The sequence below is a fragment of the Triticum aestivum genome, chromosome 1A (genome assembly GCF_018294505.1).
Source record: "Triticum aestivum cultivar Chinese Spring chromosome 1A, IWGSC CS RefSeq v2.1, whole genome shotgun sequence".
Taxonomy (NCBI): Eukaryota; Viridiplantae; Streptophyta; class Magnoliopsida; order Poales; family Poaceae; genus Triticum; species Triticum aestivum.
Window position 1 is genome coordinate 455,282,983 of NC_057794.1, and position 18,368 is coordinate 455,301,350.

The window sequence follows — 18,368 nt, forward strand, 5'->3', positions numbered from 1 at the left end:
CGTCCCGACGGCTCTGATCATATCTGACGGGGATGCATGCTAGCTACTCATTGCCTCGTTTGCCCTAGCATGCAGCCTAGCAAATAAGAGGTCCCGGAGTACGTACTACTAGTACTGCAGAAGTATATCAATATCTATGCATGCACGCCCCTGCAACAAGCAAAGTGTAGTTGCAGCATCTCCATATTCATGTTTCTACAGAGGCCCCGGAGTAAATCGTCAGAAGTCAAAGTCAAAGCCTTTCACCAGAATAACATAGTGTATTTGAAATCCTAATGTAATTGCATGCACATGGTCCAGGCAAAACCGTAAAAGTCCAGCGGCAGTTATCAGTTTCATATTTCATACCACTACGTTTGTAACATTTTGCATATCCAATGGACAAGAAAGCAGCAGCACCACTAAATCATCAAACCTCAAACCACACACACACTGGCTGCTGGGAATATATATATATATATATATATATATATATATATATATATATATATATATATAGGGATACATATATGGTTCGAATTTTATAGAGGGAACAAAAGACATCAACAAATTAAACAAGCAGTGCTAATTGGTTCGATAACTCCTTTTTTCTGCACGTAAAATGGAGTAGACATAAACGATCTTCAGGACATTTTTCACAAGTCCAGTCTTCAGCTTAGTGAATACGTCCTCGGGTCATTTTATCTGCTCGGATGTTAACAGGCGCATTAGAGGGTGAAACAAAAGAGCTAACAACTGAGCCAATATTAAACATAATGCATCGACCTCCTTAACTGCGCTACTCCAATCATTCATGTTTATAAGACTGTAAGTATTTTAAATAAACATTGACCCTTAATGTGATCACCAAAGCATTGTTACATGTCACGAAAATATATCATTTGAATCTTCTTTTAAATGTGAGTCCAATTATACATTTTTTGTGGCATGTAAGTAATATTCTGTTGATCAAATTAGTGGTCAACTTTTAAAAAGAATACGTGTAGGCCTTATAAAAATGTGAAATGATACTATTCACAAACTATAGCCGCCTTTGGCTAATATGGAAAGTGCTGTTCTGTCTTCTTAATTAACGTAAATTCAACAGGTTGGCAATGTATATGCTAAAATAAGTGTCAGCTATTTTTAAAAGGAAGGGTCAAAAAGAGCCCAACTTTGAATTAATAAAGTCATCAACCGACCAGAATTAACAGATGTGTCAACTTTAAATCAGGACTACAACTACAAACTCTGTGTTTTCTAAATCTAAGTAGATGCCCTGAGCCGTCCAATGTCTCCGCATTGGGACTTGCGGACAGATTGGGAGATCAAGATTAAATCAGAGGGCTATCCCATCAACTTAGGCATAAGAAAATTCAGTCTACTCATATTAGCCATAGACGAAGTCCAATAATATTAGGTGCAATATATCGATTATTGTTCCTAAAATATGGCTCAATGTATCATTTACAACAAATAAATATTCCACCACAGAATTAGTGTACTCATTTTCTCGCAATAGGACATTATCATCAGTTAATTTATTTCTACTTGTAGCACAAAATAAGTGTGTGACAAACTAAATATGCCGGTCAGGATTAGCTAGCTGTAGGTTGGCACATATAGAGTATAGAGAGTGCAGAGACAAACACACGAGAGCCTTTTAGTACTTATGTTTTAGATCTTTCAACATTTTCCTTTTTTTAATCTTTACTTCAAGGGAACACTTGTGCATGCACGACATGAAATATCAACTATTGTACGTACGCATCCAGATCGGCTGCAAAGTCATCTAGTACGGGAACACACTCTTTTTGCATTCAAGGTTATATATATAGCAGTACATAAATTAAGATATATGTTTTATTACCATGACCATGAGAGATGATATGCTGTTTCTTCGATACTTCCGAAAATAAATCACCTAATTAAAGATGGAACGATCGATAAACTGAGTTACAAAATGTTTTCCTACATGTGCTACACGTACAGTTGCCTAAGAAATTGTTGATTGTATTTCTTGTAAGTCAGATAAATTGTTCATTGGAATGTGTGGGCAAAGCATGCACATACATGTACTAGCTAGTAATTTCACATTGGTGTTCAACAGGAAGCAATCAGAAACCGATGCAGTTCAAGCTAGCTGAGTTGAAAGTACACTCCTGATTATGCTTGTATGTACAATGAGCAAACCAACAGGAGCACAGTGCAAACATAATTGTCCATCTCGAAACCCCAAATTGGGCAAAATTAAATCAACTTGGATTTGCATGCATGCATCGAACTCAGCATATACAGTGCTAGCTTCCTGGTGTGAAAAAAGAGTACTACTGTGTTTACTATACCCATGGTTTTCACTTTCAGTGAATCGAATTTCAGTAATTTCAGCAGACATTGAAATATTACGTTTTGGCCAAAATATTTCAGAAATTTCAGTATAGCACAACAATTCCAATATTTTTCAAAATATTTTTAAATTTTTTCAAATTTTTAATTGAATTCAAGTGAATATTTCGGTCATTTGGCTGAAATGGAAACTGAAATCACTGAAATTCATTGAATTTCAGTGATTTCGGTTGGTGCTGAAATTCTTCTGAAACTGAAATTGAAAACCATGACTATACCATATGAAATGAATGATCCAAGAAAATATATATATAAATATGGGAGCGCAATAGAATACTGCATGAGCACAATGGAAAGTAATTAAACGGAAACGTAACAATTGAGCATGTGTGGCAACGAAAGCCGAACCTGCCAAAGATCGATCGATGGATGTCGGATCGAACGGAGGGGGCTACTGCGCGGCGGTGTGCCTCTCGTCCCCGCCGGCCGTGCCAGGTTTCAAGAACGGTCCGCCGCTCAGCGGGCCGAGGCCGGACACCGGCCCGACGCCCATGGCTGATGTGTACCCGAAATCGTAGCCGCCGCTGCCGCTGCCGCCGTTCACGCCGAGTCTCGCGACAGCGCCCTCCCCCTCGTAGCTCCTGGCCAGCATCTGCACGGCCGCGAACTGGTCGTGCCCGAACCCAAGACCCGCGCCGATCGCCGTGGAGTGGCTGATGTTGATGAAGTTCTGCGTGCAGTTGGGCACCGTGTTGCCGATGAAATCCGCCATTGCCGGCGCCCCGTTGCACCCCACAGACGCCGAGACCGCCACCGCCGCAGCCGCCTAGATGCAAAACTCGCGCAGTTAAGACGAGCAAATTCGCGACATGTATAATAACTAGAGAAATACAGTTGATGCATTCTATCATTGAGTACATAATTACTACCTGGTACTTTGAGAGTTCGTATCTGGCGCGGCTGAGGTCCTGCTGGAGCTGGCGGAGCTGGTGCTGTAGGACAGAGATGACGCCGACGCAGCCGTAGACGGGGTCGCGGAGGCGCATGTCGGCCTCGTAGGCGAGCGAGTTCACCGCGTCCTCCCGCTGGTACGGGTTCAGCTCGTTGAGCAGCTTGGTGACGTTGCTGGCGCCGAAGACGCGGTGCACGTGGACGAACTTCTGCGGGTTGTCCGGCGGGAAGTAGGGCGCGAACACGCAGTCGGGCTGGCACTTGCGCCGGAGGAACTTGCAGGCCGCGCACGGCGAGCCCGTGCCGGCCGCCCCGGAGCTCGCGGCGCCAACCGCCGCCGCCGAGGATGCCATGGTGATCACCGAGCCTGGAAACGATGACGCCGATGAGGAGGCCATCGATCGATGGGTGGGTCGGTCTAGCTTCCTGGCGAAGGAGAGATCCAAATCCCAAGCAAGAAAGAGAAGACAGACGGTCAGGCGTGACGGTTTCCCTTCTGGAAAGTTTGGTATGGGAAATTGGAGCAGCAAAAGGAAATGGGGAAGGGGAATGGATCATAAATTTTATTCTTGCCATATCTGCACACACACTGCCCAGATGGCATGAAGCTATTCTAAGGAAGTGCAGATTATTCTTCGATACCTCTACGAAATTAGAAAAACTTGACGTAACTGTATATTTCTCTTGACAAAAATGGTCGAGACAGATCAGTAGAATTTATTTGTTCACCGATTTGGTCCTTGGATCCTGATTTTAGTTTCCTTCTCATCAGAGTGGGAGAGCATGCGCCTTGGCAAGGCTGCTCCGCACATGGGCTACTGCCTACTGCTATCCCATTCCCATCCAACAACGCAAGATCAATATAGAGCAATAAGAGGGCAATAGGAGGCAGTGAGGCTGTGGGCATTTGTGCTTGATGGGATCAAAACACCATAAAAGACGTAGGATTAGTTAACAGTCAGGCACCAAGAAAGAAGCAGGAGGAAATCAAAGAATCAAAGAACTAGGAAAGAAAGAAGTCGGCGAGAAAGAAGAAGAAGGTAGCATAAGGGAGAGAAGAACAAATTAAAGAAGGAAGCAAATGGATCCAAGGCCGGCGTACGGTGAGCGGCAGAGTAGAGTACGCACCCTTTCTGTGGGACGAAGTTTTCTGCTCACTTCGTGCAGCTGCCGCGCGCTGACCTGAATCGCCTCTCTGCTACTTTTCCTCGTATTTGGCTAGCTGCTGCGTCCCCCTTTTATCTCTCTCTCTCTCTCTCTCTCTCTCTCTCTCTCTCTCTCTCTCTCTCTCTCTCTCTCATGTTCTCTAGCTAGCTATGGTAGTTACTCCACTTGGCTGTTTGTTGTAGAGAAAAAATGGAGTATGAAAGTGACGACCAAAAGATGGTGCAAGCAGCTGCGTGGTTCAAAATAAATGGCCTCTTTCTTCAGTACTGGAGGTTCAAATGGAATGGAGAGTTTCTGATTTTGGGTGTTCTCCAAGATCATTCTGATGGATGATACTATATGCATGCACACCTTATGTGGTAAGAATTATTTTATTGTGATACAGATTACGTATATTTATATGTTTTTTAGTATTGTATATTTATATTGTTAATTATCTGGATCCTTTTGTAGAGAAATATTCACCTTGAACCCTTGATCTTAGTTTTTGGTCTTTATTCAATAGATCCAATGGGCACCCGCCACTATTAGAGACATAATACTCCTCTAAAGAATGTTGGAGTACCTGCCTCCTGGTGGCTCGCCGTGCAAGAGCGCCCTCTGCGCCATCTTTTCTGTGCGGACTCCCCGCACCCAGTCGTCTTTCCTTGTGGGGTCCATGACGCTTGGGCCACGGGTGCAGCCGAGACCACCTCTCTATGGTGTTCATCATCGCACGACGGGAAAGGCAGGTCGGCCCATCGGTGTATTCGCCCCCTACGGGGCCGCATTACTCATGCGAGCCGAACACACCAGTGCGCCCGGCTCAACATGTGATTGTCCACTCAGTCGGCCCTGACGGCCACCCGGCCATGGGTCGTGGCGGCGAGAAGCCTCCATAGTAGGACATGTGTTGGATGGCTCGAGGCGTTGGCCTTGCATCGCATGTGCTGCCCCATGCATTTGAGAGGTGGCTATCCTGACTCTCTACCCACTCGGCTGGTGGTGGGGTCCGATGGGGCGCTGTGAGGTACTTTCATCGTCTGGTCTTGTTCTGATCTGGAAGTGCTTTGCGAACCCGGGCTCTTTCTATCACTCGCCCCGGGTGGTGAGTGTGTTTTGGGATGTCTACTTGGCTTATACGTCACCGGGTCTGGTCGGTTTTGTTGTGAACAGTGTGGTATAATAAGTCTACGAGGGAAAGTCTGGGTGATAGATTATTGTCCTAAGTTATGAGTTATAGCATGAGGATTGAATAGGAACCCAAGATCATAACACTATGTTTTATTTGTCTTAATTACTCTTAGTGTTTTTGTATGCTTGCTAACAGTATAATCATAAGTATACATGAGTCAATGGTTTTGCAGTATATAATTTTTTTGCGGGTTGCAGTATATAAGTTTATGATTTATCCACATGAAAAAAAAATAAGTATCTTGGATCAACGCAAAAAAATTCTGAATTTAATAACTGGGTGATATAGTCATGTCATCCTCGAGAATGGTTTAGTTAATATAAGAACACAACCGGCTTGTCCTCAACACAATTAAGGATTGATCAACTTGTTTCACTCTTTTGATTTCGTTGTTCTTTTAGTACTCGCAATAATCCTATCAACCTAAGCACACATACGCCACTCTTTCCAGTTTGAACAGTAATTCCTAACTAATTTCTATAGACCAATTTCTTCTACTCCTTTTTGGATTTGATTGTCTTCTTATCAGGATCTAAAATCTATCCCCAATACTTATGGGTATAAATCTCAAGGGAGCTCGTCATTTCTATAGAGGCCCTGAGCCGGCAGCACAGAGCAATACTAGTGGCAAACACTTATAACTGCTTAGTGTGTCGGGTTGTCAAGATCGATTTCTGCCCAAATCAATGGAGTGACTCTCATCGAAAGATCAACCCCCTAGCGAGGCACATCAATACCGTCTATCTTGATGTTCATTGATGAATGTGTATGCAACCATGTGCAATGTTTGGTATGTGAGAATGTTTATATGCATATGAATGTGATGTGAGATATGTAATATACATATTGAGAATATGTGATATGTGTACTCATAAGAAATAAAAACAGTGAGTCAAAACCTTATATAAAGACACAAATGTTGCATTAGTTTTTGCTTCAACAAATACAAGAGCAATGTATTAATGAGTGACCCACGAATGTGTATTATGCATATTTAATCTTAGGAGCATGAATAGAAGAGGGCTCTACTTGCATAACTGAAAATCATAAGCCAAATCCTTCAACACAACAATGTCCCAAGCGTACCAAACCATATATAATCTCTGCAGTCTCAACAACTTTTTCTACAGTCCCCATGCCAACGCATCACAAACCCTAGCTAGCAGTCTTCACTAGTTCCTGTCTTCTAATACCATCACCCTATAACATGTCATACCATTTAATGCATGTAGTTAGAATATAAACATGATTGAGGGGCCTTTTCTCACCCGCTGCGCAGCTCTCTCACATTCAATACCATGATAGTCACAACTCATGTTGCAAGGGTGCTCTCATCATGCTCCACAAGGCTAAAGACATTGGTGAGTTTTACACAATCATGACCGACTATGTCACAAATGATATAAAGATATGCTTTGTCATGATCATTAGCAAGTCTAAAATCTAGCACATACAAAGATTTGCGTCATCCTAAATGAAGTAAAAAAATTAATTGTTTTCCACTAAATGGATCGAGAGAGGACACGTGATGTCCGGACTCACCATGTGTTATTTGGTTTTAGTTTGCGGGAAAACGAACTTCCGGACCAGTTCGTGGACCGATGGAGTACCTTGTTGGATAACGGTCCACATGTATGCGGACAGTTGAGGGTCTGTGTTAAAGATGTCCTAATGCCTAAAATTTACTAATATAGTTAGCAAGTAGACATGTCCGAAACACCATATATTTTACCGATGAAGGGAGTAGTTTATTTTATGAAATTGTGATGCGACCTCACTTGCATTTTTTTTTTGTGATGCAACTATATGGGCTAGCACAAGGAAACTAACCTTCTCAGCCCGACCTCAAATGAGCTCGGGTGAACAGTAAAATTGGAAAAAGAAATTGAACTTTTGGTGACAAACATTGACAAAAGTTCTAAGAGCTTGCCAAATTCATCATGAAATCACATTTGTGAAAATCGTGGCAAAAGAAAAAAGAAAATCAGGGCTCCAAAATACTTTCGAAAGTACCATTTTCTGAGTATCATTTTTTTGCCATGACTTCCACAAATATGATTTGATAAAGAATCTTTACCGACTCTTAGGTAAAAAAAGTCAGTTTATTTTATTTTATTTTACTGTTTATCCGAGCTCATTGAACTCGGGCCGAGAAACTCCGCGGCCAGCTCTTTTTATCACTCGCACCTGCAAGGAACACTAAACCCCAATCATTGGAGCCTTAATAAATGGGCAAAATCCAGCCCCAAGCGAACCTGCCCGTCGTTGATAGTGGTGTGATGGATGAATTGATGGTGGGTGCACTGCACCACACACCCTGGCTAATTCCATGTGTCCCACGGACCTGGGTACCTGACCGGCGTGCAGGCAGCGCTGCCAAACCCCTTACCTCGGCAATAAATCCCCTCGAATTTCCACATGACGGGAGCCTCAGTGTCTCAGAAGTCAGAATTAATTCAGGCAGGCAGGCGGGCAGGCAGGACAGGCAGGGGAGGGGTCCGGCACTCCGGCGTGGTACCGGACGGTGTACGTGCAACTCTGGCCTCTGGCGCTCGTCTCTTGCAATTTACTTGGCTATCTGGTTTTAATCTCTCGATCGGTCCATCTCTAGCTTCGCGCTGCATGCATGTTAATTCCCCAGACATGTCGTGGTACGCCGGTGTAACATTTATTTTGTCGGTCAGGGCCGGCCGATCGAGCGCGCGCGCGCGCGTACGTACCACGCACGTCCTTCCTCCTACGAGTCGTGCATGCACGCATGATTGTTCGTCAAGTGCCCCTGCATGCGGCCCACGCGCCCGCCCATGGCCCGGCCATGGTGCTGCCTTTCATTTTCGGTTCGGTTACTGTGGTCCAAGCAGTACGTGGCCATATATCCATGTCATGACCGTTTTTGCTGTAGCCACTTGCTCGACAATACCGGCGCCAGTATGGAGAGGTATGTACAGTCTTTACATACGTACGGAGTATATCAGATTGTAAGAACGGTGCGTTTCACTCGCGAGATTTTCTTTTCAAAAAGAAGAATAGCACCCGGCCTCTGCATCGGACTTGCTTCGCTCTCGAGAAATGAACTTGTCTCAGCAATTTGTGTGGGTCATCGGATGTATGTTTTGTTTTACCGGACCAGCGAGCTACCGGGGGTTGCTCTGAAGGCGAAGCTTCAAGAGCGTAACGTGGTGGCACTAGTGGATCGCTAGCTCACTGAGTATGCAGGGCGGGGCAGCCGGCAGGGGCATGCAGCCAGCCGGAGGTGGGTACGGCCGGCCGGTGGGGTGTTGCGCGCGGTCCTCACGGCCGGCCGTCCGCGGCGGTCGGTCGAGATCTACGAGAGATATGTGCAGCAGCGCTAGCAGTTGGGCTGTTGGTCGATGGATCGGCACGCCCCGGCGTACCAGAACTGCGCGCCCCAGCAATAAATAGCCGCTCGCGCGCTAAAATTAGCCGAAATACGCCGCGGGCTGTTGATCAGGTCCGGCCGGTGGGGCGGCAGGCTCCGGCGACACCGGCGGCATGGCTCTCGCGCGGGCTGGCACATCATTCTTCCTGGTACTCCTCGTCCTCCATCAGCCCACGCGCACGTCACGCGTGGAGAATGGAGATGAAGCCAAGGATCACTCAGTACGTGTAGCTATCTAGACTAGACTAGGCGCGGCCATGACCATGCAATGGCCAGCCGAACGATCGGCCCAGCAGCCAGCAGGAAGCCTGGTTCCCGTGCACCAGTGGCGGAGCTTGAACGGAAAAGTTGGGCGAGCCAGACTTAAGAAGAGCACAATTTTTTTTCAAATTCTGACTTATAAGGACATGTTACAAGCACCCAGGACACAAGATTGAGCTAGCATATATGTATATATATAATATATATGTATCAAAGTACAGTTCAACCATGAGTCACTATTGATTTAGCTAATACAAAAGTGTCGAAACATTAGACATGGACTTACTCACATACTAGAAATCAACTCTCCGATCCTTCGTGCTTATAAAATCTGCAATGGCATCTTCATGACTGTAGTTCTCCAGAATTCCACCCTCTATGTGTACTAACAAGTTATTAGCCAGATTCTCATCTTCCATCTTATTGCGCAATCTTGTCTTAATGATCTTCATACTAGAAAATGCGCGTTCAGCACTGGCTGTAGAAACTGGAAGGGTAACGAGCAACCGAAGTAATCTGTCAATCAAATTGTAGACGGTATGTCTTCCTGTCTCCACAAGGCATCGACATAGATCAATTAAGGTAGATATGTTTTTCAAATCATCATCCTTGGAAGCATCTGAAACAAAGTGCTTAAGTTGCTGTTGTAATCCATAAATATCTTGGGGAAAATCAGCTGGGTAGTACTTTTTCACCATCTCACATATATCACTAGCTTTGAATCCTCTGAATTTGTTTGTAGGAATCAAGGTGGCGCTAATGGTTAGAAGATCCATTACCTTATCATTGAATCTTCGGCTTAATTCAAATAGTTGAGTGTCCAGTGTTGAGAAGAAAATTTCCACTCGAAAGTAATGCTCCTTGGTGAACTGATCAGGTTGACGACGAGCACGACCACCACGCATGATGTATGTTTCCTCAAAGTCTGGAATGTCAATGGAATGGTTTACACAAAATTCAACAACCGTAGTAATAAATACTTGGTAGCCATCATCTGATCTCAACTCCTGAAGACATTGTTTTGTTGAGGAAACTAGGCGGACAGCATTCACAATATCTTGTGATTTCTTTTGTAAAGCTTGGCCAAGCAATTCTGTTATTTCAAAGATTTCCTTCATCAAACATAAGATAAAAATGAACTCAAATGAGGACAAGTAGCCAAAAGAAGTGTCTGCATCTGCACGAATTGAGCCAATTGATCCATCGGCGGCTATATCTTGGATAACTGAACAAACTGGACCAAACATCTTCATAAGGCTATAAAGTTCTCTAGACGGGGTTGCATAGGACCTAACATCAAATATGCTCTCCTGACGATATCTCTCTGGTCTGGTGGATATTGCCAAATTTGAGGGCGCAATCCAGGATCCCGCTGCAAGAACTCAATACCCCGAAATGCAACAACTTCATTTGTTCGAACTCCTCCATCTTGGTTATGTTGTTGTTCAGGTTGTTGCTGTTCCAATTCAAGCAAGGGCAATACTTGGTCTTCCTCAACTTCAATTGTATCATCTCTTTTCCTTTTAAACACCAAATCAATTCTTTTCTGAGTCCGATTTTCCTTGCCCATGACTACCTCTGCCCGCCTGCTGCCTCTGTTTAATTTGCACAAGATCAGTCTATTAGTTATCACTAGCACTAGCAGTAGTAGACTTGATCACTCGATGTATGGAACTGACCAGAATCAGACTATTGCTTTGCCTTTTAAATTAGGAATTTGGGGGAATATTATTACCTTCCCCTGTTGCCCTGCTGGTTGGTGCGGTGTGTGAACTGTGAAGTGGGATGCACTGATGCAGTGATGCAGCAGGGGGTTGGAGCAGAACAGCCGGGGATTGGAGTTGGAGGAGAACAGCCGCAAGATTCCGGCGGGCGTCGCCGCGGCCAGGGGCGAGGCGGTAGCTTCGCGAACCACGAGATAGTGGGTCGTGGGCGCCTGGGCGAGTGGGCGGCGCGACCGGGCGACGGCGTGAGGGAGCCTGGCAGGGGCGAGGCGGCGAGGGCTAGGCGAGATCCCGCGGGGCGCGGCCGCGCGGGCGTCTCCGGCGGTTGCTCCGCGAGACAGCGGGCGACAAGCTCCGGTGGACGGTGGTGCTCCCTGTGCACGGCGGCTACATCCGGAGAACCTAGCTGAGAGGATGGGGAATCAGAGGATGCGTCTCAGCGTGTGCCTGTGCGTGCCTGAGACGAGAGGATGGGGATGATGTGTCTGTTCGTGGGCTGGGCTAAGATGACATGTAGGTAAAAAAATTTTTGTTAAATTCCTGGGCGGGCCATGGCCCGGTTTAGCCCCTACAGAGCTCCGCCCCTGCCGTGCACACAGATAATCTGGATGTAAAACGTGCCGTGATTTGATCGAATTTCCCGCCCTGCACGCGACGAAGATGGCACCGACGACGTACGTACTCAGGTAACATCTGGCCTTTCAAGGATGTCAGATCAAAGGTGGTGAGTGGTGACTAGCTTTGGGCGGTAGCGACGAAGTCATACGGTAGCTAGAGAAGCTAGCGGAGACGATGGAACGTGGAAGAAAGGAGCTCACGAAAATCTCGCGACCGACGGCGTGAAAATCTGATACGAACCCGAATTCAGCGCCTGTCACGTCTGCCCTGTTCATGGGGCACATGATGCACATGATCAAAGATGGACAGGGCTCTCGATCAGAAGGCGCAGCTCGGAAAACAGCCCAGTCCATGCCCTGTACACGTGATGAGGCAAATTAGGAAACAGCGGTATGTACACACTCGTGTATCGCAACAGTAGCAGGCCACGAGCCCACGATTGACAGTGCTAAGCTAGCATGCATGTACATACGTACGTACGTAGGAGTAGTACATTACATAGCATACGTACAGCTTCGGAGGGTGGTGCATGTGCATGCACGTCGCCTGTTAATTCCGGGGCGAAGCTTGCACCGCTTTCCCGCGGCTCGGCCGTGTCTCACTCGATATCATCTCGAGTCACTTCAAGGGTTCAACTACTGTGATGATGATAAGGAATCGGCGATGCATGGGCCTCATCGCGCACGTACGTACGACAAGGAATTCGATCGATCGTTGTCGGCCGCATTACTGAACACGAATGAACGAACACGCGAGGGGTTTTGGAAGCATGGATTGAGTGGCTACAGCGAAGGGGCGGAAGGCGATCGTTGCCTCTCCGCAGACGCGATCGATCGACGCACGCCCTGAGACATCTGAGATGTTACGGCTGGCAAGGAACGGCATGCATGCACGCACGCAGGATAGAGAAGAGTGGTGTGCGACGGCCGGGCCGCGTGTCCTCGTACTCCCTCCCGGGCCCGGGAACGACGTACGGGTGGAACCATGCACGGAACCAAGTAGGCGAGCAGCAAGCGCGTGCATGGGACTATGGGATGGGATAGCTGTGTGGGAGCTGGGAGGTACGTACGTCGTACGGTGCGTAGGGGCGGCGAGAGGCCGGACAGGGGAGAGAGCACGGAGGAAAGAACCTGAGCAAGCGGCCGGAAACAGGAGCGAGGCCACGAGGAGAGTGCTTCGCATGCGCGCGTCCCCCTGTCGGGGAGAGGTGAATCTGCTCTGCAGTTCAGCACTAGAATGCAATGCACACGAGACTTGCAAAGTCATCTAGGGAGAAAGACAGTGGCGTATGGGAAAAAAGAACAGAATGACTAATTCACATCTAGATGTTTTTTAAGAATGTCACATCTAACTGTTTTTTTTTCTTCAACGCAGTACAGCGATCCCATCCGGCATCGCTAGCTCGCAGCACAGCGATCGCATCCGGCATCGCTCGCTCGCAGCGCTGCCCTGTTGCGGGGTGGGCTTTCTTTTTTTTTTTTTGGGCCGAGTCTGTTGCTGGCTTTACATTTTTTGTTTTTGGGCCGCGCCTGTTTTGCGGGCTTTCTTTTTTTTTTTGGGTCGCGCTTGTTGCGGGCTGTCTTTTTTTTGGCCGCGTCTGTTGCTGGTCGTTAGTTTTCGTTTTGGGGCCATTTTTTATTTTTGGATATTCTTTTTTGCATACAACACATGAGACATTTTTAAAAAATAGATACCTTTTTTACTCATTTTTTTGTTTTTCTATTTTTTCGTGGATACATAAAATGCCAGATAGGGTTGCTACAAGCTTGAATATCGTCAAAAAAGGGATGTCTAGGCTTCGTCTAGTCAATGGGTCCCCTGTTGCATGTCAAGCATCGACTCACAACTAGGGTGTGTGTGTGTGTTTCTGTATGTGTGTTTTATTTGTGCCCCCCCCCCCAGTTGCAAATTCACCATCAACTCGCAATTATGGGACGTGTGTATGTGTGTCGAGGGTCCCTAATTATTGCATGTCGATAACCGACTTGCGACTAGAGTGTATGTGTGTGTGTGTTTTATTCGTGGCCCCCAGTTGCAAGCTGACCACCAACTCGCAACTAGGGGATGTGTGTCCAGGGTCTCCAATTGCATGTCGATAAATGACTTGCAACTAGGGGTGTGTGTGGTTGTGCCTTTTTTGTCAAGGGGTCCCGAGTTGCATGTCAAGCATCGACTTGCAACTAGGGTGTGTGTGTCTGTATGTGTGTTTTATTTTGTGGCCCCCCAGTTGCAAGTTGACCATCAACTCACAACTAGGGGATGTGTGTGTAGAGGGTCCCCAATTGCATGTTGATAACTGACTTGCAACTAGAGTGTGTGCGTGTTTGTCATTTTGTCAAGGGGTCCCCAGTTGCATGTCAAGCATCGACTCGCAACTAGGGGGATGTGTGTGTTTGTTGACGACCCCTAGTTGCAAGTTGACCATCGACTCGCAACTAGGGGTGTGTGTGTGTGTATGTGTGTGTGTGTCTTTATTCGTGGCCCCCAGCTGCAACTTGACCATCAACTCGCAACTAGGGGTTGTGTGTCTATATGTGTGTTTTGTTTGTGGCCCCCCAGTTGCAAGTTGACCATCAACTCGCAAATAGGGGACGTGTGTGTGTGTGTCGAGGGTCCCCAGTTGCATATCGATAATCGACTTGCAACTAGAGTGTGTGCGTGTTTGTCATTTTGTCAAGGGGTCCCAGTTGCATGTCAAGCATCGACTCGCAACTAGGGGGATGTGTGTGTTTGTTGATGACCCCTAGTTACAAGCTAACCATCGACTCGCAACTTGGGATGTGTGTGTGTATGTGTTTTGTCGTGGGTCCCTAGTTGCATGTCGAACCACTGACTGCAACTAGGGGGTGTGTGTGTGTCTGTATGTGTGTTTTATTTGTGGCCCCCAGTTGCAAGTTGACCATCAACTCGCAACTAGGGGATGTGTGTGTGTCGAGAGTCCCCAATTGCATGTTGATAACCGACTTGCAACTAGAGTGTGTGCGTGTTTGTCATTTTGTCAAGGGGTCCCCAGTTTCATGTCAAGCATCGACTCGCAACTAGGGTGTGCGTGTTTGTTGAGGACCCCCAGTTGCAAGTTGCCCATCAACTCGCAACTAGGGGTTGTGTGTATGTATGTGTGTTTTATTTGTGGCCCCCAGTTGGAAGTTGACCATCAACTCACAACTAGGGGATGTGTGTGTGTGTGTGTCGAGAGATCCCCAATTGCATGTCGAAAACCAACTTGCAACTAGAGTGTGTGCGTGTTTGTCATTTTTTCAAGGGGTCCCCAGTTGCATGTCAAGCATCGACTCGCAACTAGGGTGTGCGTGTTTGTTGAGGACCCCCAGTTGCAAGTTGCCCATCAACTCGCAACTAGGGGTTGTGTGTATGTATGTGTGTTTTATTTGTGGCCCCCAGTTGCAAGTTGACCATCAACTCGCAACTAGGGGATGTGTGTGTGTGTGTCGAGGGTCCCCAATTTCATGTCGATAACCGACTTGCAACTAGAGTGTGTGTGTGTGTGTTTATCATTTTGTCAAGGGGTCCCCAGTTGCATGCCAAGCATCGACTCGCAACTAGGGGGATATGTGTGTTTGTTGATGACCCCTAGTTGCAAGTTGATCATCGACTCGCAACTAGGGTGTGTGTGTGTATGTGTGCGTGTGTGTCTTTATTCATGGCCCCCAGTTGCAAGTTGACCATCAACTCGCAACTAGGGATTGTGTGTCTATATGTGTGTTTTATTTGTGGCCCCTAGTTGCAAGTTGACCATCAACTCGCAACTAGGGGATGTGTGTGTGTGTCGAGGGTCCCCAATTGCATGTCGATAACCGACTTGCAACTAGAGTGTGTGCGTGTTTGTCATTTTGTCAAGGGGTCTCCAGTTGCATGTCAAGCATCGACTCGCAACTAGGAGGTGTGTGTGTGTTTGTTGACGACCCCTAGTTACATGCTAGTCTAATCTGTTTGTGCTTTTTTTTCATGCTCGAGTGATCGCACGAGTCGTGATCGATCTGTGTCTCGTCGTATTGTCTTGTCAGACTGGGAGGCCTGCAACAGAGTGCGACTATTTTTTTTTGTTGGGCCGCCATCACCTTGGTTTGATATGGGCTGTTTTAGAATACGAAGAGTCTAGCCCCAGAGTACATTAAATCGATATGGCAGCCTCCACCGAGTTTTTCACTCTCCTTTCGCCTGTTCCCCTCACGCTGTTGTCCCGTTCCCCTCCCTTGTTCTTCCATTTTTTTCATTTGTTTTTGTTTCAAAATCTGAAGAAGAACATCGACTCGCAACTATAGAAGGAGGGGGGTGGTGTATGTGTGTTTATCGATGGCCCTAGTTACTGTTGGAAATATGCCCTAGAGGCAATAATAAAAGGATTATTATTGTATTTCCTTGTTCATGATAATTGTCTTTTATTCATGCTATAATTGTGTTATCCGGAAATCGTAATACATGTGTGAATACATAGACACCAACATGTCCCTAGTAAGCCTCTAGTTGACTAGCTCATTGATCAACAGATAGTCATGGTTTCCTGACTATGGACATTGGATGTCATTGATAACGAGATCACATCATTAGGAGAATGATGTGATGGACAAGACCCAATCCTAAACATAGCACAAGATCGTATAGTTCGTTTGCTAGAGTTTTTCCAATGTCAAGTATCTTTTCCTTAGACCATGAGATCGTGTAACTCCCGGATACCGTATGAGTGCTTTGGGTGTACCAAACGTCACAACGTAACTGGGTGACTATAAAGGTATACTACGGGTATCTCCGAAAGTGTCTGTTGGGTTGACATGGATCAAGACTGGGATTTGTCACTCCGTATAACAGAGAGGTATCTCTGGGCCCACTCGGTAATGCATCATCATAATGAGCTCAAATTGACCAAGTGTCTGGTCACGGGATCATGCATTACGGTACGAGTAAAGTGACTTGCCGGTAACGAGATTGAACGAGGTATCGGGATACCGACGATCGAATGTCGGGCAAGTAACGTACCGATTGACAAAGGGAATTGTATACGGGGTTGCTTGAATCCTCGACATCGTGGTTCATCCGATGAGATCATCGAGGAGCATGTGGGAGCCAACATGGGTATCCAGATCCCGCTATTGGTTATTGACCGGAGAGCCGTCTCGGTCATGTCTACATGTCTCCCGAACCCGTAGGGTCTACACACTTAAGGTTCGGTGACGCTAGGGTTGTAGAGATATGAATATGCAGTAACCCGAAAGTTGTTCGGAGTCCCGGACGTCACGAGGAGTTCCGCAATGATCCGGAGGTGAAGAATTATATATAGGAAGTGCAGTTTCGGCCATCGGGAGAGTTTCGGGGGTCACCGGTATTGTACCGGGACCACCGGAAGGGTCCCGGGTATCCACCGGGTGGGGCCACCCATACTGGAGGGCCCCATGGGCTAAAGTGGGAAGGGGAACCAACCCATAGTGGGCTGGTGCGCCCCCCTTGGCCCACCCCATGCGCCTAGGGTTGGGAACCCTAGGGTGGGGGGCGCCCCGCCTGGCTTGGGGGGCACTCCTCCCCTTGGCTGCCGCCCCCCTAGGAGATCCCATCTCCTAGGGCCGACACACCCCCTAGGGGGCCTATATAAAGGGGGGAGGGAGGGTCAGCCGTACCCTTGACTCTTGGCGCCTCCCTCTCCCCTGCTACACCTCTCCCTCTCGTAGAAGAACGGCGAAGCCCTGCTACGGTGACTGCTGCATCCACCACCACACCGTCGTGCTGCTGGATCTTCATCAACCTCTCCTCCCCCCTTGCTGGATCACGAAGGAGGAGACGTCACGCTGACCGTACGTGTGTTGAACACGGAGGTGCCGTCCGTTCGGCGCTAGGATCTCCGGTGATTTGGATCACGTCGAGTACGACTTCCTCATCCCCGTTCTTTGAACGCTTCCGCGCGTGATCCACAAAGGTATGTAGATGCAATCCGATCACTCGTTGCTAGATGAACTCATAGATGGATCTTGGTGAAACCGTAGGAAAATTTTTGTTTTCTGCAATGTTCCCCAACAGTGGCATCATGAGCTAGGTCTATGCGTAGTTCTCTTTGCACGAGTAGAACACAATTTGTTGTGGGCGTAGATGTTGTCAACTTTCTTGCCGCTACTAGTCTTATTCTGCTTCAGCAGTATTGTGGGATGAAGCGGCCCGGACCAACCTTACACGTACGCTTACGTGAGACCGGTTCCACCGACTGACATGCAATAGTTGCATAAGGTGGCTGGCGGGTGTCTGTCTCTCCCACTTTAGTTGGAGCGGATTCGATGAAAAGGGTCCTTATGAAGGGTAAATAGAAGTTGACAAATCACGTTGTGGCTTTCACGTAGGTAAGAAAACGTTCTTGCTAGAACCCTTTTGCAGCCACGTAAAACTTGCAACAACAATTAGAGGACGTCTAACTTGTTTTTGCAGCAAGTGTTTTGTGATGTGATATGGCCAAAGTTGTGATGAATGATGAATGATATATATGTGATGTATGAGATGTTCATGCTATTGTAATAGGAATCACGACTTGCATGTCGATGAGTATGACAACCGGCAGGAGCCATAGGAGTTGTCTTTTATTTTTTGTATGACCTGCGTGCCATTGAGAAACGCCATGTAAATTACTTTACTTTATTGCTAAATGTGTTAGCCATAGTAGTAGAAGTAATAGTTGGCGAGCAACTTCATGGAGACACGATGATGGAGATCATGGTGTCAAGCCGGTGACAAGATGATCATGGAGCCCCAAGAT

At 46.9% G+C, this 18,368-nt stretch overlaps 2 protein-coding genes across 4 annotated transcripts; both read right to left on the reverse strand.

Annotated features, from left to right (window-relative positions):
* Positions 1–240: 240 nt before the first annotated feature.
* On the reverse strand, positions 241–4,488 carry LOC123056023 (LOB domain-containing protein 6). Of its 3 annotated transcripts, none has more exons than XM_044479797.1 (4): positions 4,405–4,488; positions 3,255–3,702; positions 2,734–3,151; positions 241–684 (listed from the first exon to the last, which is right to left on the reverse strand). In XM_044479797.1, exons 2-3 carry the CDS (start codon positions 3,672–3,674, stop codon positions 2,777–2,779), a joined length of 795 nt encoding a protein of 264 aa, XP_044335732.1. In that variant the 5' UTR covers positions 3,675–3,702; positions 4,405–4,488; the 3' UTR covers positions 241–684; positions 2,734–2,776. The 3 variants fall into 3 exon arrangements, with proteins under 3 accessions (XP_044335732.1, XP_044335736.1, XP_044335734.1); XM_044479801.1 differs by having other exon boundaries at positions 3,255–3,643; positions 4,405–4,486; XM_044479799.1 differs by lacking the exon at positions 4,405–4,488 and adding an exon at positions 3,949–4,391.
* A 4,940-nt stretch (positions 4,489–9,428) lies between these two features.
* LOC123188053 (uncharacterized) lies at positions 9,429–13,049 on the reverse strand. The gene is made up of 3 exons (XM_044600110.1): positions 12,998–13,049; positions 11,014–11,437; positions 9,429–10,873 (listed from the first exon to the last, which is right to left on the reverse strand). The coding sequence occupies exons 1-3, from the start codon at positions 13,047–13,049 to the stop codon at positions 10,528–10,530; spliced, it is 822 nt and encodes a 273-aa protein (XP_044456045.1). The 3' UTR covers positions 9,429–10,527.
* Between the last annotated feature and the right edge of the window lie 5,319 nt (positions 13,050–18,368).

Excerpts from the sequence above, each read along its gene's own strand:
- LOC123056023 (XM_044479797.1), bottom strand. The coding sequence starts at position 3,674 with ATGGCCTCCTCATCGGCGTCATCGTTTCCAGGCTCGGTGATCACCATG. Across the intron at positions 3,152-3,254 it reads ACGAACTCTCAAAGTACCAG|GCGGCTGCGGCGGTGGCGGT; the intron begins GTAGTAATTATG and ends TTTTGCATCTAG.
- LOC123188053 (XM_044600110.1), bottom strand. The coding sequence starts at position 13,049 with ATGCCGGATGCGATCGCTGTGCTGCGAGCTAGCGATGCCGGATGGGAT. Across the intron at positions 11,438-12,997 it reads CGATGCCGGATGGGATCGCT|ACGCATCCTCTGATTCCCCA; the intron begins GTACTGCGTTGA and ends GCACACGCTGAG. Across the intron at positions 10,874-11,013 it reads CAGCAGGGCAACAGGGGAAG|AGGCAGCAGGCGGGCAGAGG; the intron begins GTAATAATATTC and ends CAAATTAAACAG.